At 40.6% G+C, this 24,744-nt stretch overlaps 1 protein-coding gene across 5 annotated transcripts in view; it reads right to left on the bottom strand.

Annotated features, from left to right (window-relative positions):
* Positions 1-215: 215 nt before the first annotated feature.
* Positions 216-24,744, bottom strand: part of CALD1 (caldesmon 1) — a 251,862-nt gene continuing 227,333 nt past the window's right edge. For 4 of the 5 annotated variants that reach the window (XM_075344239.1, XM_075344242.1, XM_075344240.1 and 1 more), the window contains 7 exons: positions 24,059-24,102; positions 13,549-13,621; positions 13,192-13,329; positions 11,097-11,192; positions 8,282-8,362; positions 4,783-4,816; positions 216-3,616 (listed from right to left, as the gene is read on the bottom strand). In XM_075344239.1, coding sequence (XP_075200354.1) covers positions 3,588-3,616; positions 4,783-4,816; positions 8,282-8,362; positions 11,097-11,192; positions 13,192-13,329; positions 13,549-13,621; positions 24,059-24,102 — 495 coding nt within the window. In that variant the 3' untranslated portion in view covers positions 216-3,587. The remainder of the gene's footprint in view (positions 3,617-4,782; positions 4,817-8,281; positions 8,363-11,096; positions 11,193-13,191; positions 13,330-13,548; positions 13,622-24,058; positions 24,103-24,744) is intronic. The other variant, XM_075344243.1, reaches the window with a different exon arrangement.

Below are 24,744 nucleotides of genomic sequence, written 5' to 3' on the forward strand. Positions count from 1 at the left end.
CAGACAGGCGCTGACAATTTTAGTACATTTATCATTTTATTGTGGTTGCAGTTTCATAATACATTGTTGAAAAAGAAAAAAAATATCTTAAGCAGCTGAAATGTTGAAATTTGATAGCTCTGAAGAAAATTATAAGCCAATTTTTGGTAGGGACAAAGATAACTGAGTGCATTTGTCTGATTTTATTAAAAGCATACAATATTTAGGCAAAGCAGTGGTTTACAAGCAATTTTATTTTTTTGTTAAGGTCGATGTATGGTGATATTACTGAAGGCCAGATTTAGCCATGGCATTCATATTCCCGCCACTATACTACACCAGAATCCAAAGGAGGATGCTAAAATGTGGACAAATTACTGCCGCCAGTAAAAAAAAAAAAAATTACATTTGGCATATATAACCCATACGGTCTAATAATTCTCAAAATCCATTCCTTGTAACGATGACATAAAGGGTGACTATATACAATTAAAATGAAACCTGCCTGTCGAAAACGTTGAGACGGATTAATAAGAGAAAAAAAAATAATATATATATAATTAATGAGTGTTGTGATCCCAACGGCAGGATTCCCAAATTCATGCCAATTTCTAAAAATATATTTTTTCATCATTCTTTTTTATAAATTAATTACACATTTTTATTCCTCCACCAAATCTGAACTAATCTGTACTTTTTAATATTGTACCTATGATTTTTTTTTAATATATGTATATATATATGTATATGTATATATGTATGTATACATACATGTGTATCTATATATATATATATATATATATATATATATATATATATGTGTGTGTGTGTATATTTGTGTATATGCACACATATATATGTGTATATACATATATATATATATATATGTATATATGTATATGTATTATTTATTTATATATATTATATATAATATATATATATATATATATATATATATATATATATATATATATATATATTATATATATACATATATAATATATATATTTTGGGGTTTTTTCTTTTTTTTTTTCTTTCCAAGATGTTGTTGGGTTTCTATTCGTTTTTCTTTCAATATATCTATATACAGTGGGTAACGGAAAGTATTCAGACCCCTTTAAATTTTTCACTCTTTGTATCATTGCAGCCATTTGGTAAATTCAGAAAAGTTCATTTTCTTCTCATTGGGTGCCGAGTGTTCATCAATCTTGTAAAAAAACAAAAAAAAAACAAAAACAGAAATGTAGAAATTTTTGCAAATTTATTAAACAAGAAAAACTGAAATATCACATGGTCATAAGTATTCAGCCCCTTTGCTCAGACACTCATATTTAAGTCCCATGCTGTCCATTTCCTTGTGATCCTCCTTGAGATGGTTCTTCTCCTTCATTGGAGTCCAGATGTGTTTAATTAAACTGATAGGACATGATTTGGAAAGGCACACACCTGTCTATATAAGACCTCACAGCTCACAGTGCATGTCACACCAAATGAGGATCATGAGGTCAAAGGAACTGCCCAAGGAGCTCAGAGACAGAATTGTGGCAAGGCACAGATCTGGCCAAGGTTACAAAAAAAGTTTTGCGTTACTCAAGGTTCCTAAGAGCACAGTGGCCTCCATAATCCTTAAATGGAAGAAGTTTGGGGCCACCAGAACTCTCTTCCTAGACCTGGCTGTCCAGCCAAACTGAGAAATCGTGGGAGAAGAGCCTTGGTGAGAGAGGTGAAGAAGAACCCCAAGATCACTGTGGCTGAGCTCCAGAGATGCAGTAGGGAGATGGGAGAAAGCTCCACAAAGTCAACTATCACTGCAGCCTCCACCAGTCGGGCCTTTATGGCAGAGTGACCCGACAGAAGCCTCTCCTCAGTGTAAGACATATCAAAGCCCACGTAGAGTTTGTAAAAAAAAAAACATATGAAGGATCCCAGACTATGAGAAATACGATTCTCTTTTCTGATGAGATGAAGATAGAACTTATTGGTGAAAATTCTAAGCGATATGTGTGGAGAAAACCAGGCACTGCTCATCACCTGCCCAATACAATCCCCACAGTGAAACATGGTGGTGGCAGCATCATGCTATGGGGGCAGGGACAGGACGACTGCTTGCAATTGAAGGAAAGATGAATGTGGCCAAGTACAGAGATATCCTGGAAGAAAACCTCTTCCAGAGTACTCTGGACCTCAGACTTCACCTTCCAATAAGACAATGACCCTAGGCACACAGCTAAAATAACAAAAAAATGGCTTCAGAACAACTCTGTGACCATTCTTGACCGGCCCAGCCAGAGCCCTGACCTAAACCCAATTGAGCATCTCTGAAGAGACCTGAAAATGGCGTCCACCAACGTTTACCATCCAACCTGAGGGAACTGGAGAGGATCTGCAAGGAAGAATGGCCGAGTATCCCCAAATCCAGGGGTGAAAAACTTGTTTCATCATTCCCAAGAAAACTCATGGCTTTACTAGCTCAAAAGGAGGGTGCTTCTACTCAATACTGAGCAAAGGGCAAAGGGTGTGAATACTTATGACCATGTGATATTTCAGTTTTTCTTGTTGATAAATTTACAAAAATTTCTACATTACTGAGAAGACGGGGGATGAGGTGCAGAGTGCACATTAATGAGAAAAAAAAAGAAAAAAAATGAACTCTTTTGAAATTATCAAATGGCTGCAATGAAACAAAAAGTGAATCATTTAAAGGGGTCTGAATATTTTCCGCACCCACTGTATATATTTTATATTTGTTTTTCATTTATTTTTTCTCTTTCCAATGATGTTGTTGGGTTTATATTTGTAACTTATTTCCCTACAATTTATGGAAATAAAAAAAAAAGTCTTAAAAAGTAAAAAAAAGAAGTGATTTAAGACAAGCTGTGATATTGGCTAGTATGTAAAAAAAAAAATAAAAAAAAAAATAAAAAATTATAGATATATTCTAGCACATATAAAAGCATTCTGCATTTAATAGTGTTGTCAGATTAAAAGCTACCGGTGTATATACGGTGTATATAAAAAAAAACAAAAAAACAAAAAAAAAAAAATAAGAAAAAGTCGAACTATAATAACACTATTAGGTCAACCATAAAAGTACCACTGATGGCTACTACAAGCCAACATTTTTGGCAATACCTGTAACAGAATAAAGAGGTTGATTTTTCATTTTTTTGCAAAAATAAAAAAAAATTCTAAAAAAAAAAAAAAAAAAATTTTTTTTTTAAATGGACACAAGAACAAAATAGTAAACCGTGTAATACTCTAAAGTGCAGCGCGATTCTGCTGGTGCATAATCTCATGATGAACTTGCCCCTTTTTGCTGTCACTACATATAATTGTAATCAGTAGATATTGATTTGTTTCACAGCGGAGATTCCTGAAGATCTTGTGCAAAGGCAGTGCTGTACTTCTGGAGGGGTCTGCCGTCCGGAGAGGTGGGCTATTAAATACAGTGCTAATATACATGGTTTGATTCAGCGTAAATGAGAAACACAATTTTTTTTTTTTTTTCGTAAACATAAATAGAAAAATGATTTTTTTTTAATTTTTTTTTTTTTATATTTTAGCACTTTATATATCCGAGTTGGTCCGGCGGTGGTGCGGAAAGTGTTTTATGGCTCCTTTTCGAATCTTAATCCTGCTGGGGAGAAAGGAGACATTGAGGAAAATGATGATGTGGGAGAATCATTAGAATTAATTAATTAATTAATTAATATAATATATATTATAATAATTAATTATAATTAAAAACTTTTTAAATTAATTTTTCATCTTAAAAAATATGTAATCAATAGATACAAAAAATATTGTTTCAATCAATTTTTTTTATCTTGGATGGATTATTTTTTAAATCTATAAAAAAAATATAATAAATAAATAAATAAATGTTGCAATTTTCACACTGGCCACCAGGCCTAATGTTTAGACTTTATTCAGACACTATTAATCTAGAAGGTTTATAAGAGTATGCTTTCATCTGGGCAAGGGGCATTGCGAAGGGAGGGGGAGGAGGTAAGCTGTGATATCATGTATTGTGAATGGTGGATCCTGATATCTACTGTATATAGGGGTGTTATCAGTCATTGTAGAGGAGGAGGGGGTGAGCTGTGATATCATTGTGACTAGTGGATCCTGTGTTGTCTACTGTATATAGAGGTGATCAGTTATACAGGAGGAGGCAGAGGAGGTGAGCTGTGACATCACCTATTATGAATGGTGGTTCCTGTGTTATGAGTCATTGTATAGGAGGAGGAGGAGGAGGTGAGCTGTGACATCTTCTATTGTGAATGGTGGATCCTGTGTTATCTAGTATATATAAAGGTGATATCAGTTATTTTACAAGAGAAGGAGGCTTATAATATAATGCTTATAATATTCTATGGGGAGGGGAGGAGCTAGAGGCCGACACTGACATTACTGAGATAGGAGATGACAGTTGATGCTTATAAGATTCTATGGAGAGGGGAGGAGCTAGAGGCCGACACAGACATTACTGAGATAGGAGATGACAGTTGGTGCTTATAAGAGTCTATGGAGAGGGGAGGAGCTAGAGGATGACACAGACATTACTGAGATAGGAGATGGCAGCTGGTGCTTATAAAGTTCTATGGAGGGGGAGGAGCTAGAGGCCGACACAGACATTACTGAGATAGGAGATGGCAGTTGGTGCTTATAAGATTCTATGGAGAGGGAGGAGCTAGAGGCCGACACAGACATTACTGAGATAGGAGAGGACAGTTGATACTTATAAGATTCTATGGAGAGCTGTTGCAACAAGAACAAAAAAAGATGAGAAATGTTACTTACCATTAGAGTCAGACTTTTTCCCTCCAGTTGTCATCTGTGAAGAAATATTAGAAATATTATTCATCCATAGGTCATCAATATCAGACTGGTTGGGGTCCGAATCACAGAACGTTTAAGCATTCAGTTAAAAACTGCGACATTTTCCCCTTGGGCACATATTTTTTTCATGTGGTTTTAATAGCTGGAAATGTTTGCATCTTTTTTCATGATACTTGAGGGCGTAATTTTTATGCTATTTTTTTTTTTTCCTGATATCGAATTGGGAAAATAAAGGAAATACGTGTCAGCTTTACACAAATCTCATTTTTTTTAATTTTTTTTCTCACCATAAAGAACAGCTAAAATCCACTTTAAAATGTGTTCCCTTTTCTGTAACAATTAATAAATGATATCAGATGGGTTTTTTTTATGTGCACCGCTGTTAGCTGCTTTTTTTTGTTTTAATTTATTTTTTCCTGCGTTTTATTTATTTATTTTATTTTCATTTATTTCACAAATTCTGCCCTCCAAAAGGTCATAAAAAACCTTTTCACGCCATTTCAACATTTTTAATTTTTTTTTATTTCCCCTGTAACTGGGGCTGGAATATTATTCCCAATTACAGGAGAAATTCCTGCCTGCATAGGAGAATTTTCTGGGTCTTCTGGGACTAAGCAGCTTCTGCTGTCTCCCTGCACCCGGTGATCGCATGATCTCTGGGGCTGGAGGAGGAAGCACCATCAGCACTTCCTATAATGTATAGACAGTGTTGTCTCTAACGTGTGTGTCACGGGTAACACAGTCATGTGGTTTCTGGCAATAGAAAGTCACAGTGTTTGACTTTCTATTTTTCCTGCTGTCAGTATTCATGGAAATAGGTATTTTTCCTGCTGGATTTTTATCTCTTCCCCTTTTGGACCCTGCAGGAGCTCTCCTTCCTCCCAGCTGCTGATCATCAGTATTCTCTTAGTGCTTAAATACTCCCATCTTTCCTGGACTGGTGCTGGTGATATTCAGTTCATTCTAGCTCTGGTTGCAAGCAGGTGGCTTGTACTCATCTGCAGTATCGTTGCTGAACTCCTGCCTGAGTCATCTGTGGATAAGTAGTTCATGCTTTTTCCCCCCATGTGTCTTCCTTTAGTGTTTAGTGAGGTTGATGAAGACCTCATCCCACACATTCCCTATTTAGGGTCCAGCACAAGGGATACCTAGGGTCAGGTATCCGGCTCGGCGCATAGGTGTGGAATCTATCTAGGGTGTTGAGGGTCCCCAGGGACCAGAAGTGGTAGGTTTGGTCAGGGGTCACCATCTCCCCCTTCCCTAGAGGCAGGGGCCCCCTTCCCTTCCCTTTTGCCACTCGCTTGGTACTTCTCCGTACTTAGCGTGAAGTCAGAAACAGTAACAAACCCTCTCTGCCTTCTCTATGAGAGTCTGGCTGTGTCTGACAGCCAAATCCCCGCTTCCACAGTTGCACAATCGCGTGTTGTTGCTTTACTATGCAGTGACATTTTAGAGTATAATGGAAACCATCAGAACGTTTATCATCTATGGGTGGTCCAGAAGTAGTTTAAAGTGGCTGTGGCGCACTTGATGTGGCACATCGCCATATATTATGTAGTGCCCATCAATGTGACCGCCAGCTTTTCCCCCCCATACAAGTGAATTAGGAGAACTTGCAAATTCATAGTTATTACACAACGGGGGCACATTCTAAAAATTAGGCAGCTAAAACTTCATCACAGTGGTGATATGGCAAGAGTTTAGGGTCACAAACGTCTATTTTGCAGCATAACATTGGGGAGATCTATCAAAATTGTTTAACAAAACAGATCCTGTTTTTGTTGTCCCTAGCAACCAATCACAGCTCAGCTTTCATTTTGCCTGCACTGTTTACAAAATGAAAGCTGGGCTCTGATTGGTTGCTAAGGGCAACATAGACTTTTACTTGTAGACAATTTTGAGGAAAGAGGCCTATGTTTAATTTTACATAAATACCATATTTTTCGGATTATAAAAGATGCACTTTTTCGCTCAAAAATTTGAGAGAAAAATGAGGGGTGCGTCTTAAAATCCGAATATAGCTTACAGGGAGGTGGTCAAGAGGGGTCACAGGAGGCAGGGGCAATGCTGTGCTGTGGACGCTACTCTGTGCTGGGGCTGTGGACGCTGCTCTGTGCGGCGAGCGGCTATGTGTGGTGGTCGGCTCTGTGCGGTGAGGCTCTGTGCGGCAGGCGGTGAGGCTATGTGCAGCAGCTGGTGAGGCTACATGCGGTGGGCAGTAAGGCACGGGCCATTCTAAAGATGTCGGTGGTAAGGGCTTCAAATAATGGTGCCCAGAGTCGGCATGTGAGCAGACGCGCTCTCGGCTCAACCTCTCATCTCCGCACACGCCACATCCGACCCATTGATGTCCCAGCAGGGGACTTAAGGAAAATGGCGCCCGGAGGTGGCTCGAACGCAGATGAGATCTCGGTTTGTCATTGAGCTGATAGCTCAATCTGCGCATGCGCCGACTCCGACTGCCATTTCTTTGAAGCCCGCACTGCCGACATCTTCAGAATGGCTCATGCCTCACCGTCCACACAGAGCACCAGCACAGAGCAGCGTCGGCTGTCCCAGCACAAAGCAGTGCCCATGGTCCCAGGACAGAGCAGCGCCCATGGTCCCAGGACAGAGCAGCACCCGCAGCCCGAGGACAGAGCAGCGCCCGCAGCCCCAGGACAGGGCAGCGCCCGCAGCCCCAGGACAGGGCAGCGCCCGCAGCCCCAGGACAGGGCAGCGCCCGCAGCCCCAGGACAGAGCAGCGCCCGCAGCCCCAGGACAGAGCAGCGCCCGCAGCCCCAGGACAGAGCAGCGCCCGCAGCCCCAGAACAGAGCAGCGCCCGCAGCCCCAGAACAGAGCAGCGCCCACAGCCCCAGGACAGAGCAGTGCCCCCAGCCCCAGAACAGAGCAGCGCCCCCAGCCCCAGAACAGAGCAGCGCCCGCAGCCCCAGAACAGAGCAGCGCCTGCTGCCCCAAGACAGCGCCGCCTACAGTGCCAGCACACAGCAGTGCCCACAGCCCCAGGACAGAGCAGCGCCCGCAGCCCCAGGACAGAGCAGCGCCCCCATCCCCAGAACAGAGCAGCGCCCGCAGCCCCAGGACAGAGCAGCGCCTGCTGCCCCAAGACAGCGCCGCCGCCTGCAGTGCCAGCACACAGCAGTGCCCACAGCCCCAGGACAGCGCCGTTGTGAGTATCTGGGCCCCCTTCTGCACCGCCCGCAGCATCGTCGTACTCCAGCAGCGCCCCTGCCTCCTATAACCCCTGCACCAACACCACTGCCACCCCTTCTTCCCGGTAAGACACCACCGGATTATAAAACAGATCCCATATTTTTTTTTTTACCTTTTTTTTCTCTATATTTAGGGTGCGTTTTATAATCCGATGTGTCTTATAAAACGAAAAATACGGTAAGTGATTTGTGGATAAAAAAAAAAAGGGTAATCTTTTATGACAGTGGGATCATGTTCTGCTCTTACCTTAGTTGGTGACCCAGGTTTCTCCGTTTGTTGCTTTTCCCAGATATTACGTTTGCCAGATACATCTCCAGGTCTTAAATCCTGAAAGTGGAAAAAATAAAAGGTTATTACAGATCTTAGGCTGCTTTCACATTGCGTTTTTACTTACGTTCAGTGATCCTGTGGGAGCATTCGTCCGAACCGCCCCTGCCCCTCCCCGCAAAATGTGTTTCGGATGCATGAGCATTGGCTATAATGGAGCAAACTCAGTTAACGTGTGCTCTGTCTTGCACCATTTTTGGGCACATACGTTTTTTGCAGGTGGACACCCACGTAGAAGAAGTCTATGTCAAACTCCTCATGAAGGATGACCATTGGTATTAATTCAGAGAATCAATAGTTGAGTCTACTCTTTCTCCATGGATGGTTGAATCCTGAAGCGTTCACTATATGGATTTTGGCCCTTCCATCCCATTGTAATTAATCATTCCTTGCCTCTCCCAGCCCTAGTCCGTCCAAGGTGAAATATTTCAGAATATTTCATCGGGACCCTCCTAGATGTTCTGGGAGAGTTGGCAATGATTTGTTGCAATAATATCCCACACTAATCAATTTCGTCTAGTAGCTTTTCTACATGTGTCAGATTACAGTGACCAATATTTATGGCTACCTAAGGCCAATCATGACTAGCTAATTCGACTGGTACCTCCATATGTTTATGTAAGTGAGAAGAAGTAGCTGATGCCAATTTCATCATGAAGACAAACCATCACTATTGCTTCAAAGAATCAATAATTCAGTCTACTCTTTCTCCATGGATGGTCCTGAAGCCTTCAACATATGGATTTCAGCCCTTCCATCCCATTGTAATTAATCATTCTTTGCCTCTCCCAGCCCTAGTCTGTCTGTGAATGGTGAAATATTTCAGAATTCCTGGTTTCTTAGAGACTTCAGATTGGCTTGGTGGGGCATGAGAAATTTGCTGACTCTTCTGGAACTTTGGGAGGTCTTCTCTTATTACGGGAGCCTCATAGATGTTCTAGTAGAGTTGACAATGATTTTTTGCAATAATATCAATTTCGTTTAGTAGCTCCGTTCTACATGGGTCAGAATACAATATTTATGGCTACCGTAGGGCAATCATGACTAGCTAAATCGACTGGTACCTTCATATTTCTATGGAAGTGAGAAGAAGCTTATGCCAAACTCATCATGAAGGACGACCATTGGTATTAATTCAGAGAATCAATAGTTCATTCTACTCTTTCTCCATGGATGGTCCTGAAGCCTTCAACATATGGATTTCAGCCCTTCCATCCCATTGTAATTAATCATTCTTTGCCTCTCCCAGCCCTAGTCTGTCTGTGAATGGTGAAATATTTCAGAATTCCTGGTTTCTTAGAGACTTCAGATTGGCTTGGTGGGGCATGAGAAATTTGCTGACTCTTCTGGAACTTTGGGAGGTCTTCTCTTATTACGGGAGCCTCATAGATGTTCTAGTAGAGTTGACAATGATTTTTTGCAATAATATCAATTTCGTTTAGTAGCTCCGTTCTACATGGGTCAGAATACAATATTTATGGCTACCGTAGGGCAATCATGACTAGCTAAATCGACTGGTACCTTCATATTTCTATGGAAGTGAGAAGAAGCTTATGCCAAACTCATCATGAAGGACGATCATTGGTATTAATTCAGAGAATTAATAGTTCATTCTACTCTTTCTCCATGGATGGTCCTGAAACCTTCAACATATGGATTTCATCGCTTCCATCCCATTGTACTTAATCATTCCTTGCCTCTCTCAGCCCTAGTCTGTGCATGGTGAAATATTTCAGAATCCCTGGTTTCTTGGAGGCTTCAGATTGGCTTGGTGGGGCATGAGAAATTTGCTGACTCTTCTGGAACTTTGGGAGGTCTTCTCTTATTACGGGAGCCTCATAGATGTTCTAGTAGAGTTGACAATGATTTTTTGCAATAATATCAATTTCGTCTAGTAGCTCCGTTCTACATGGGTCAGAGTACAATATTTATGGCTACCGTAGGTCAATCATGACTAGCTAAATCAACTGGTACCTCCATATGAGTATGGAAGAGAGAAGAAGAAGCTGATGCCAAACTCATGAAAGAAAACCATTAGTATTGCTTTGAAGAATCAATAGTTCAGTCTACTCTTTCTCCATGGATGGTCCTGAAGCCTTCAACATATGGACTTTGGCCCTTCTTTCCCATTGTAATTAATGAACTATTCTGAAGTAAGAAGAAGAAGAAGCTTATGTCAAACTCATCATGAAGGACAGCCATCGGTGTTTATTCAGAAAATCAATAGTTCAGTCTACTCTTTCTCCATGGATGGTCCGACTCCTGAGCCTCAGGACCTGAAGCCTTCAACATATGGACTTTGGCCCTTCCTTCCCATTATAATTAACCAACTATTCTTCATTTATACACATTATTACCTGATCATCTTAGTGAAAAGATCCAATAAGGAAAGAAGAAGAAGGAAGAATAAGGCATCAGAGACGAGATCTCTTCGAGTTGAGGCAGATGAATAGACGAGTAAGGAAAGAAAATCAGCTGATTGAGAGCGAGAAAAAGACAGGAGATCAAAAAATGGCTAAAAGGTGAATATAACATAGATATAGAAAGTTATCAAAATACTGTATTACTGAAAAAGCAAAAAGTAAAAAGACCTCAATGCCGATATAAACAACTTGGTTGCTATGGAAGCTACCATAATTACCGTCTTAACCATCAATATTCACCTACTACACATTCACACCTGGAAACATAGTAGAGTAGATGGCTGTAGGTCACATTGAGCTTTAGCACTTACTGAAGGTTTCGTAGAAGGCGATTTGTTGTTCTCTGGAGTTTTCGTAAGCCATTCGTTAATACGGCTTGAGACGCCCACCTTTAATCCGGCCGTTTCCTGAAGAAACAGAGCACCAAACAACATCTTAGTATAAAAAGAAATGTTAAAAAAGGGACTATGGGCATAAAAAGAGCAGAACATGAAGAGCATTGAGTCCTTTAATGGTGGCTAACACCTTTAAGAACAAGGAGAAGACACAAGTTTCCAAATTATGGAAATCATATAAGATCCAATGACTGGGATATTTTATGTTATTTTGGAAAAACTATGAGATCATGTCACAGCCAAGGAGTCAGACATAGTTATATTAGGATCACACCCAGGGAGGATACTTGGAAGAGCTGATGAAAATGAGCAAGCGAGCAGCCAGAGGAAACAACCACAGATGAGGTCCATATGCCCTATAAGAGTATATGGCCATCACACAGGAGGGGCCGCAAAGCATTAATATCAGCAAGTGATTCCCATTGTGGTGGATTAGATCTGTCCATTTATTTCATGGTTGACCATTCATTCGACTGGTTGATGGGTTCCCTCATGATAGGTTTCCCAATAACCATGAGGTCCGGACGATCAGTGGTTTTCTGTGTCAGTCACTGATGTGTGTTGACAGTCCTTCACTGATAGGCAAGTTGAGTTTGTACAATGTAAATAGTGTGTTTGATTGTGGACCCCAGAGTACATTGTCTGTGGGCCAGCTCACCCTCTAGGACGTAGTTCAGTTACCTCCACCTAGTCAGTTGCTTGACAGTTGCCTTAACCCCTTCTTGACCGAGGACGTAACGGTACGTCCTAAATTATGAACGGGAGATCACCTCCAGCTGCTGCAGTGAGTTGGCAGTGATCCATGCACATGTCAGCTGATTTGAACAGCTGACATGTGCGGCTATCAGGCGTCAGCAGTGATCCCTGCACGTGTCAGCTGATTTGAACAGCTGACGTGTGGCTATCAGGCGCTGGTGGATCCGCGATCCACCTGTGCCTATTAACCGCTTAAATTGCACTGTCAAAATGTGACAGTGAGATTTAAAGCGCTGCAGCAGGGAACGTGCCTTTCCCCGCTGCCATCAGAGGCCCCATGACATGATCACGGGGAACCGATGGTTTTCTCCTGTCGCTATCATGACATAATTCATGTTACAGCTAGCAGAGCACCGGCTGTAACAAAAATGCAGCATTTCTGCTGTTCAGAGCGATGCTTTTCTGATCAGGAGAAATTAATGAGCAATCACACTGCCGATCCTTATAGCCCTCTAGGGGGACTAGTCAAATAAAAAAACAAATATAGGTTTAAAAAAAAAAAATTTTTAACCCAATGAAAAGTAAAGGGTTAAAAAAATATACACCTATTTGGTATCGTAGCGTTCAAAAATGCCTGATCCATCAAAATATAAAATGAATTAATGTGATTTGTAAACAGTGTAGCAGATTTTTTTTTTTCCAAAAGCCAAAATTACGTTTTTTGGTTGTCGCAAATTTTGCACAATATGCAGTAACAAGCGATCAAAACGTAGCATCGGCGCACAATTTGTACCATTTTAAAACGTCAGCTTAAGACGTCAAAAATAAGCCATCACTGAGCCCAGGATCCCAAAAAATGAGAATGCTAAAATAGAGCAAAAAGTGCGCCACTTTTTTTGAACAAACGTCTGAATTTTTTTTAACCCCTTAGAGAAAAGTAAACCTATACATGTTTGGTATCTACGAACTCGAATCGACCTGAGGCATCGCATCGACACATCAGTTTTATCATATAGTGAACACAATGAATAAAAGGCTGCCAAAAACAATGGTGCAATCGCACTTTTTTTTTGCAATTTTTCCGCACTTGGAATTTTTTTTGCCGTTCTCTAATACGCTATATGCTCAAACTCATGGTTTCACTTAAAAGTACAACTCGTCCTGCAAAAAAACAAGCTGAATATGGCAAGATTGTCAGAAAAAGAAAAAATTATGACTCCCGGAAGAAGGGGAGCAAAAAAAACAAAAATGGAAAATCGGCCGGGGGTGAAGGGGTTAAGGCCATAAGCATAAAGTATATATTTGCCATAGTTACCTTATTCGGTGACACTATTCCACTGGGGGATGAGAAGACATTTCCTTTTTCCCACATGCTCTTTATATTCCGCACACCCTCGGTGGCCAGAGGAAGGTCGGCTGGGGCTTGTTTGGCAGCTTTAGGGCCTTTGTTGTTCTGAAAAAAAAAAATCAAAAACAGAATATACTTGGTGAGTTCCCCAAAAAATTTAAAGGGGTTGTTTAGTGAATAAATTATTTTTAAAATGATCTAGCTTCTATTGATCCAGAAACAGACGTTTAATTTTCCATCTCAGTGGAGGCAGGGAGCTTAGATCAAAAGATAAATCTTGGGAAACTGGTAAATCTGTGGCCAGTAATTTTTCCCAACACTCACCCCAATCGCACTGGTGTATTGCTCCAGTCGGCTGTCGATCTTGGACACCACTGATGGTTGTGCAGATTTAACGCTGAAAGAAACAAGTTATTACATGTATTATAACTGCTGCGGTACCACAGGGTCATTAAACTTAAGAGTAAAGGGGGCTTTACACGCAGCGATATCGCTGGTGAACGCACCCGCCCCCGTCGGTTGGGTGTCACGGGCAAATCACTGCCCGTGGCACACAATATCGTTTGGAGCCGTCACATGGACTTACCAGCCTAGCGACGTCACTGTGGCCGGCAAACCGCCTCCTTTCTAAGGGGGCGGTTCGTTCGGCGTCACAGCGGCGTCACTAAGCAGCCGCCTAATAGAAGCGGAGGGGCGGAGATGAGCGACCGTAACATCCCGCCCACCTCCTTCCTTCCGCATTGGCGGCGGCCGCAGGTAAGCTGTAGTTCGTCGTTCCCGAGGTGTCACACATAGCGATCTGTGCTGCCTCAGGAACGACGAACAACCTGCGTCCTCAACAATCAACGATTTTTTGAAAATGAACGACGTGTCAACGATTGATGATTTGGTGAGTATTTTCCATCGTTAACGGTCGCTCGTTGGTGTCACATGCAACGACGTTGCTAACGAGGTCGGATGTGCGTCACAGAATCCGTGACTCCGGCGATATATCGTTAGATACGTCGTTGCGTGTGACGGGGCCTATATAATGTGAATTGTGACATGCGTTATTTGCGTTGGATGGTATTTTTCTTGACAGTAGGGAAAGTTAGTGTTAATGTTTCGGACTAGCCCAGAGTGGGAGGGGTTGAAATGAAGGAACAGAGACAGTTTCCTGTTTGGAGGTCAGACAGGGCTCATCATGCAGTATTGACAGACCTAAGGTCTGACTGGTGAACAGAGCCGCATGTCAAGGGAAGTGAAAGGAGAGCAAGATATTAGATACTGTGGTCCTAAGTAAGAAAAAAAAGAGAACTGACTATAGTACATAGTGACCAATTGGAGATGGGTCTTGGGACAGGACACCTTGCAGTACGACCCTTAGGGGTGCTTCACACACAGCGAGCTCGCTGCCGAGATCGCTGCTGAGTCACGCTTTTTGTGACGCAGCAGTGACCTCATTAGCGATCTCGCTGTGTGTGACACTGAGCAGCGATCTGGCCCCTGCTGCGAGATCGCTGCTCGTTACACACAGCCCTGGTTCGTTTTCTTCAAAGCCGCTCTCCTGCTGTGACACACAGATCGCTGTGTGTGACAGCAAGAGAGTGACAAATGAAGCAAGCAGGGAGCAGGAGCCGGCGTCTGACAGCTGAGGTAAGCTGTATCCAAGATAAACATCGGGTAACCAAGGTGGTTACCCGATATTTACCTTAGTTACCAGCCTCTGCAGCTCTCACGCTGCCTGTGCTGCCGGCTCCGGCTCTCTGCACATGTAGCTGCTGTACACATCGGGTTAATTAACACGATGTGTACAGCAGCTAGGAGAGCAAGGAGCCAGCGCTAAGCAGTGTGCGCGGCTCCCTGCTCTCTGCACATGTAGCTGCATTACACATCGGGTTAATTAACCCGATGTGTACTGTAGCTAGGAGAGCAAGGAGCCAGCGCTCAGTGTGCGCGGCTCCCTGCTCCCTGCTCACACTGGTAACTAATGTAAACATCGGGTAACCATACCCGATGTTTACCTTAGTTACCAGTCTCCGCAGCTTCCAGACGGCGGCTCCGTGCAAGCGCAGCGTCGCTTGCACGTCGCTGCTGGCTGGGGGCTGTTCACTGGTCGCTGGTGAGATCTGCCTGTTTGACAGCTCACCAGCGACCATGTAGCGATGCAGCAGCGATCCTGACCAGGTCAGATCGCTGGTCGGATCGCTGCTGCATCGCTAAGTGTGAAGGTACCCTTAGGTTGTAACTCAGAGAAGAAAAGAGAACATGAGTTGATAAGAGCGCCAGAAGTAGCTAAGCTAAAGATTGGTCATATTGACAAGATAATCCCTTTAAGAGCAAAAATAATTACAACCACGGGTTGAGAATAAGACTCTCACTAACTGGAATGTATGCTATGTACATATGTATTCCAACAACGGGGGAATAAAGCTCATCAAATTGCAGCTGCACCCACACCCTATTGGTATCTGTACAGATTAGTATCGCTAGCTGCACAACACCATAAGGCTATGTGTCCACGGTAGAATGTACCTGCGGATTTTTCTGCCTGAAAAGCCGCGACTTTCGCGGCAAATCCGCACCCGCGGATTTGCCGCGGATTTACCGCGGATTTGCCGCGGATTTACCGCGGATTTGCCGCGGATTTTGATGCGGATTTTTTTTTTTTTTTCCCCATTCAAAGCCAAAAATCCGCACCAAATCTGCACCAAACAATTGACATGCTGCAGATTTTTCCGGATCAAAATCCGCGGCAAATCCGCAGCGGAAAAATCCGCAGCATGGGCACAGCATTTCCAAAATGCCATTGAAATGGCTTGGAAGTGCTGCTGCTGCAGATTTTCGGCAAATCCGCGGCAAAATCCGCGGTAAATCCGCAGCGTGGGCACATAGCCTAATGGTTTCTGCACAGATTAGAAAATCCCTATACGCACAAATAGAAAGTTGGATCTGTCTGCCTAAGAGGCCATCAAGTTGTTTCACATACCTCCTAAAGAACCAGGGGTGGTAGCTGCATACTACAAACCAAGATAGGGCAAACGTGCCGAGATAGACAGGGACTCAAGGTGAGAAAATATGAAACGTGCAAAAGTGGACAAAAGCGAAATAATATATGCAAGAAAGGGTAGTCTCCTAACAACCTAATAGAAAACAAAAGACAGGTGTAGGGAAGGCAAATGAGAAAACACTGGCCTATGCCGCATATAAGTATAGCCAGCAGAGAAGGCTAGTATCAGAAAAGTATAAATAGCCCCACCCGTGATGTAATAGGACAGAGAAAATGAGCAAGTGAGAACACCTGATAACCACAAACCAAAAAGATAGAAGCAAAGGTAAAATACCATCGTCATTTGGACAGGGAATGACCAGGCGGCTGTGACTCAGCAGGGAGCACAAAGTCACCAGATCGAGTCCCATGATAGTACTCCCCTTTTAATGAGAAGCCACAGGACTCTAACAGACTCCCATCCTCTGACATCGCTGGTGACTCTCTCACTAGGCAATCCACATGAAGATCCTCCTCATTAACTCAGGAGATCTTCCACACCATAACCCTTCCACTTGACGAGATTCTGCGACCATCGTCTGACACACCTGGAACCCAGAACTGGTACCACCTCATACTACCGATCCACCTCAATTACAGTTAGGTCCAGAAATATTTGGACAGTGACACAATTTTCGCGAGTTGGGCTCTGCATGCCACCACATTGGATTTGAAATGAAATCTCTACAACAGAATTCAAGTGCAGATTATAACGTTTAATTTGAAGGTTTGAACAAAAATATCTGATAGAAATTGTAGGAATTGTCACATTTCTTTACAAACACTCCACATTTTAGGAGGTCAAAAGTAATTGGACAAATAAACCAAACTCAAACAAAATATTTTTATTTTCAATATTTTGTTGCGAATCCTTTGGAGGCAATCACTGCCTTAAGTCTGGAACCCATGGACATCACCAAACGCTGGGTTTCCTCCTTCTTAATGCTTTGCCAGGCCTTTACAGCCGCAGCCTTCAGGTCTTGCTTGTTTGTGGGTCTTTCCGTCTTAAGTCTGGATTTGAGCAAGTGAAATGCATGCTCAATTGGGTTAAGATCTGGTGATTGACTTGGCCATTGCAGAATGTTCCACTTTTTTGCACTCATGAACTCCTGGGTAGCTTTGGCTGTATGCTTGGGGTCATTGTCCATCTGTACTATGAACCACTGTCTGATCAACTTTGCGGCATTTGGCTGAATCTGGGCTGAAAGTATATCCCGGTACACTTCAGAATTCATCCGGCTACTCTTGTCTGCTGTTATGTCATCAATAAACACAAGTGACCCAGTGCCATTGAAAGCCATGCATGCCCATGCCATCACGTTGCCTCCACCATGTTTTACAGAGGATGTGGTGTGCCTTGGATCATGTGCCGTTCCCTTTCTTCTCCAAACTTTTTTCTTCCCATCATTCTGGTACAGGTTGATCTTTGTCTCATCTGTCCATAGAATACTTTTCCAGAACTGAGCTGGCTTCATGAGGTGTTTTTCAGCAAATTTAACTCTAGCCTGTCTATTTTTGGAATTGATGAATGGTTTGCATCTAGATGTGAACCCTTTGTATTTACTTTCATGGAGTCTTCTCTTTACTGTTGACTTAGAGACAGATACACCTACTTCACTGAGAGTGTTCTGGACTTCAGTTGATGTTGTGAACGGGTTCTTCTTCACCAAAGAAAGTATGCGGCGATCATCCACCACTGTTGTCATCCGTGGACGCCCAGGCCTTTTTGAGTTCCCAAGCTCACCAGTCAATTCCTTTTTTCTCAGAATGTACCCGACTGTTGATTTTACTACTCCAAGCATGTCTGCTATCTCTCTGATGGATTTTTTCTTTTTTTTCAGCCTCAGGATGTTCTGCTTCACCTCAATTGAGAGTTCCTTGGACCGCATGTTGTCTGGTCACAGCAACAGCTTCCAAATGCAAAACCACACACCTGTAATCAACCCCAGACCTTTTAACTACTTCATTGATTACAGGTTAACGAGGGAGACGCCTTCAGAGTTAATTGCAGCCCTTAGAGTCCCTTGTCCAATTACTTTTGGTCCCTTAAAAAAGAGGAGGCTATGCATTACAGAGCTATGATTCCTAAACCCTTTCTCCGATTTGGATGTGAAAACTCTCATATTGCAGCTGGGAGTGTGCACTTTCAGCCCATATTATATATATAATTGTATTTCTGAACATGTTTTTGTAAACAGCTAAAATAACAAAACTTGTGTCACTGTCCAAATATTTCTGGACCTAACTGTATGTACCGAGGACCAAGGTGTCCCCTCAAACCTCTTAAGGAGAGAAGAATGGAAGGTGTTATTTATCTTCCAAGCCACAAGAAGTTGAAGTTCAACCGTCACAGAATTCTTAGATGCCACTTTAAGACATAATTATATTTAGGACAACCACTCAAAGTCTCCCACCCTAAAGACCCTCCTACATCTGCGGTTCACACACTTTTCTCGGCCCGGTCACTAGTTACCAAAAGACCTTTTTTCGACCTCCCTCCAGAGTTTAAGTCAAACGGGAGGAAAATTTCTCCACCTCTGACTGCAAACTTGAAAAATTTCCAAAAAACGAATGAACACCCCCAAAGCAAGCAAAAAGGCAAGGTCCCGGTAGCCGTAGAGATACGATTATGTAGATTAATTTCAGCTAGGAGCAGAAATTCCACCCAGTCCTCCTGATTAGATGAACCAAAACATTTGTTCTACCTCTTGGTTCATCCTCTCTGTCTGCCTATTAGTCTTGGGAAGATAACATGAGGAAGACTACCCAATATGGAGAAAAAAATAAGCAAAAAACTAGCCAAAAAAATTACCCCTCTATCGTAAATAATGTTCTTGGGAACACCATGTAATGTAACTCTGAGTGATGAACAACGTAGCTAAACTCTTAGCCGTGGAACCAAATGAACCATCTTCATGAAATGGTCCACCACCACCACCCACACAACAGTATTACCACCAGAATTAGGCAAATCAGAGACAAAGTCCATGGACAAGTGGGTCCAAAACTCTGATGGATCCTCGTTGGGCAATGGATAACTCGCTGGGGTCTAATGGGAGGTTTTAGCCCTGGCACAAGCTCTGCATTTACGGATCTACTCGTCAACATACTTACGAGCATTCTGCCACCAAAGGGAACTGTAAAAAGATCTCCAAGTGGCAGAAGAACCCAGATGCCCAAGCAAAACAAAATCATGCACTTCATTCAAAAGGTCTGTGCGTAGACATGATGGTACATAAAGTTGTTCAGTGGCAATGTCACGCTAGGTACGGGGAAGTACCAAGCTTACGGAGAAGGGGAAGGGAAACCCTGTGTCTAGGAAGAGGAAAGATGGTGACCCTTGACTGATTCTACTGGTGGTCCCTGGGGTCCCTCACCACTCTAGATAGGTTCCGCACCTATGCACCGAGCCGGATCCCTGACCCTAGGTATCTCTAGTGCTGGGCCCTAAATATGGAACGGATGGGATGAGCTCTTCGTCAACCCTACTAAACACTATAGAAGACACAAGGAGGACACACAGGGTTCGGAAAAGCATGAACAACTTATCATTAGATGACTCAGGTAGAAATGCATCAGAGCTTCCAGCAACAATACCACAGAGGAGTACAAGCCACCTGCTTGCAACCAGGGCTTGAAGGAAATGAAAATATCACCAGCACCAGTCCATAGCAAGGAAGAAGTATTTAAACACCAAGGGATTACTGATAACAAACAGCTTTCTTGGTATAGGAGGTCCATTCCTGATCCTCTAATCAGGGTTGTCCCACTGCTGGGCCTCCTGGTGATCAGCCGTGCTGTAATTTTCTCACCAGTCTTAGCAGCATGTAAATATATCTTGCAGATGTCGGTGCATTTTCTTCCTTTGCACCATAGCCAAAATGTTAAAATCATGTGTGAAAATCCACTTATTCATTTGACACAAGCCTATATATCAACCGGAAGCCGTATGTACCGGAGCCACAACTCCATTAACAGCAGGATATCATGCTGAAAGTGCAGACATGTAATATGGGATCCATCAACAGCAGCTTGATGACTTTCTCCATCTATTAATAAGATAACGTTTTCCAACATTAAAAGAAAAATGTCACGATTCCTCTGTGCAGAGCATCTTGCACATTAGGAGATGCTCTACTGTGTTTTCCTGAGCATTGAGCTGGCTGGTTGATTGACAGGGCTGGCTTCCATGCTGGTTCTAGGAGGTGCTGATTATTCAGGTGTTTTACCTTCCTGGTAATTGCTCTGCTTCTTTACTGAGCATGCTGTCCCAGAAGCTTGCCAGTCATACATTCTGGTTCTGTAGTTGTGCTGTTGTCTTATGTTCCTGTTCGTGTTCTGATCTATTGTTTTCTGACCCCGGACTGTTGTTTTGACTCCTCTCTGCCCATTCCCTGTTCCTGTCATGACCTCATGGCTTTAGATCTCGGACCATTACCTGACCACATCTCAGTTTACTCCCTGAACCTATTACGTGCCCTCCTGGAGTTCTGACCCTTGGATTGTGACCTGACTACACCTCTGTGTACTCCCTGTGTCCATACGTGTCCTCCTGTCACCAGACCCGGGCTTTCCTGTCTACTTTTCTGTTTGTACAACCTGTAAGTAGTGACTGATTTACAAAAACTAAGTAAAATCACAAACAAATCGGAAGAAGGCTACATCTTTTTTTTTTTTCTAAAGTCAGCGAATTTAAGATGTAGCATTCTTCCGATTTGTTTGTGGTTTTAAAAAAAATAAAGTAATATAAATATAATTTTGTAAGCTTATTTATTGCGCTTTCCATTCTGTTTATTTTATAGGACACCTGTACACATAAAATTATATTTATGGTGTGTTCGCACTGGTTACGGAGGTGTGACATCCTCCATAACTTCACTACTAGATCTCCAGGTGTGGAAGAATGTCGCCCCCTGGTGTTGAAAGTGTGGAATGTCAGCTTTTAGGATTTTTATGACTCGCTATATCCGGAATCGTAACACAACAGTCGTCATCCATTTCCTACTTAAGTCGTGGATGTCATCACAAAGCAAAGATGTCTGCCTGGGCGTCTGGGAACTCCACGGGCCGGCTTTAATCATAGAACAAAGCCTTCATTTATTGCAACTTGTCAGGTCCTAATGAGCGGACGCCTGAGAACTGAGTCATATCTGTTGAAAATCAGGAAAGGTGGAAGAGAAATCAACTGCAAAGGACAATAAGGGGCAATCACCCCAAAAACTGGAGTCTGGATGATGTCAGGGGCTACTGAGCCATGCCTGTTTCAGTTATGAGGCTCTTTTTGCCAATTTTTTAGGATGGACAGAACGATTACGGTGATACCTAGTGGTTAAAACAAATACAGAACTTTATAAAAGAAAATAAAAATGAAAATACAGAAAACAAAAAAACAAAACAAAAATGGCTGCAATGGGAAGGGATTTAAAGAGAACATTCTGAGATCCTGCAGCCACCACTAGAGGGAGCTATTGAGTTTATTGCATACAGTGTATACATTGCATTCATTAATAAATAGGTATGCAGAGAGCTCCCTCTAGTGATGACTTCAATGAATTCATAGCAAATACAGGGACCGAATTTTGAAAGTGAGCGCCGTAGTATTTTGCAGTATTAACTACATCCGCAATTTATTATATATAGTGCAAAAAAATAATGCAAAATTGTGATGTACCAAAATAATATCTAAATACATAGGAAATAGTAATGGTAAATAGAACCCCATCTATCATAAAAAATACAGAAAAATAATATAGCTATTCTAAAAAAAAAAAAACACTAAATAGAAAATAGTATTTAGAACCCCATCTGCCATAAAGAAAAGACACAAAAATCATGTACCTGTTCTAATAAAAAAAACACTAAATAGGAGAAAGTAATAGTAAATAACCCTACCTGTCATAAAAAGGACACACAAATCACATAGCTATTCTAAAAAAAAAAAACCAAAAAAACATTAAATAGGAAATGGTAAATAGAACCCTGTCTGTCATAAAAAAAGGACACACACATCACATAGCTATTCTAAAAAACAAAAAAACGCTGAATAGGAAATAGTAAATAGAACTTCATCTGTCATAAAAGAAGGACACAAAAATTATCAAAAATCATGTACCTATTCTAAAAAAAATTAAATCACTAAATAGTAATAGTAAATAGAACCCTGTCTCATAAAAAAGGACTCAAAAATCATGTAGCTATTCTAAAAATAATAAAAATAAAAAATGTAAAAAAATACAAATAAATCACTAAATAGGAAATAGTAAATAGATCCCCATCTGCCATCAAAAAGATACAAAAATCATCAAAAATCATCAAAAATCATGTACCGATTCTAAAATCTAAAAAAATAAATAAATCACTAAATAGGAAAAAGTAATAGTAAATAGAACTCGGTTTGTCATAAAAGACACAAAAATCATATAGCTATTTAAAAAAAAATAAAATAAAATAAAATAAAAAAATCACTAAATAGGAAATAGTAATTAGAATCCCATCTGCCATTAAAAAAGACACAAAAATAATCAAAAATCGTGTACCTATTCTAAAAACAAAACACTAAATGGGAAATAGTAATAGTAAATAAAAATGACTCAAAAATCATGTAGCTATTTAAAAAAAAAAAAAATTGAAAAAAAATAAATAAATCACTTAATAGGAAATAGTAAATAGAACATCATCTGTCATAATAAAAAAAAGAAAACAAAAACCCACAGAAATCATGTAGCTATTCTGCCATAAAAAGACATAAAAATGATCAAAAATCATGTACATATTCTAAAAAAAAATCACTAAATTGGAAATAATAGTAAACAGACCCCTGTCTGTCATAAAAAGGACACAAAAATCATGTAGCTATTTAAAAAAAAATAAAAATAATAATAATAATAAATAAAATCGGAAAAAATAAATAAATCACTAAATAGAACCTCATCTGCCATTAAAAAAAGATGCAAAAATAATCAAAAATCATTTACCTATTCAAAAAAAAACCAAACCACTAAATAGGAAATAGTAATAGTAAATAGAACCCTGTCATAAAAAAGGCCACAAAAATCATGTAGTTATTCAAAAGAAAGAAAAAGAAAATCAAAATTTTTTTTTTTACAAAATGCTTTAATAGTACTGTATTGCAATAAATTCTACAAGTGATCAAAGGTTCAAGTCCCCCAGGTGGATCAATAAAACAATGTAAAAAAATTGTGAAAAAAAAATAAAGGATATATATATATATATATATATATATATATATATATATATATATATATATATATATATACATACATACATATATATATATATATATATATATATATATATATATATATATATATTTATACTGTGTATATATATATATATATATATATATATATATATATATATATATATATATATAAAGTTCATATGTCCCCCCCTTTTCCTGGAATGTAAACAAAATCTAAAAAAAAATAAAAATGTACATATTTGGTATCAGCAAGTGTGTAAATGTCCAAACTAATCAAATATCAGAATGTCAGACAATGGACACCAAGACAGGGTAAAAAGAATTGAAATAGCAGAATGGCTGTTTTATTACTTTGCCTCCACAAAACGCAAATAAAAAGAGATCAGAAAGTCATATGGACTCCAAAATGGTAATGATAAATGCTACAGTTCGTACTACAAAAAACAAGCTCTCTTGACAAAAAAATAAAAAAATATATATCTTGAAGATGAGAAAGAAAAAAATATCAATAGAGTCATGGAGCATCAAGGACACATGCTCCACCTGCCCTATAGTTATGCCTCAGGAAAACTTTCATAACTCACCTTTTTTGGGCCGACCTATTCAAAAATTCTGCTCGTTCCTCAATCTGCAAAAAACAAACAAAAACAAATGTATAATTTTATACCAAACGTGAATGCCATTATATATACCGTACTAACTTCTACAGCCATGTATATCATATAGACCTCCACACAGCTTCTATGGGGCATTAAGAGAGAAAGGGGTCCAAATACCCTCTAGCCAGAGCAATAGTAGCAACTGCAGAAGTGCATCGTTATCAAATAGAGTGCGTGATGTTGTCATCAATTGCACTGAAAAGGAAATCTAGGAGAAAATATCCATTGGCCATTATTTAAAAAAAAAAAAAAAAAAAAAAAAAAGGTACCGTAATGGGGGCTTCATTCAGGCCCTTTTTTCCCCCCTCTATAAGCCAAAACTAATTTTGTACATTCTATAACACAACAATCCCAAACCACAAGTTTGCACACACATGCAAAATAAGAAAAAATTAAAAAGAATATAGATCAATTATTAATATAATAATATTTTGTTACATGTAGAGAAGACTTTAGTGCAGCATAACAAATAAATAGAATGTGTCGATTCTGGAATCTAAATAGACATCTCAGAGTTCACAAATTGGACGTATTAGAAAAATGTCCTGACATGTAAAACCTATATTTTTCACCATTTCAGCATTTGCCTCACACTTTTCCTAACCAGCCCT

This window comes from Anomaloglossus baeobatrachus, chromosome 4 (genome assembly GCF_048569485.1).
Source record: "Anomaloglossus baeobatrachus isolate aAnoBae1 chromosome 4, aAnoBae1.hap1, whole genome shotgun sequence".
Taxonomy (NCBI): domain Eukaryota; kingdom Metazoa; phylum Chordata; class Amphibia; order Anura; family Aromobatidae; genus Anomaloglossus; species Anomaloglossus baeobatrachus.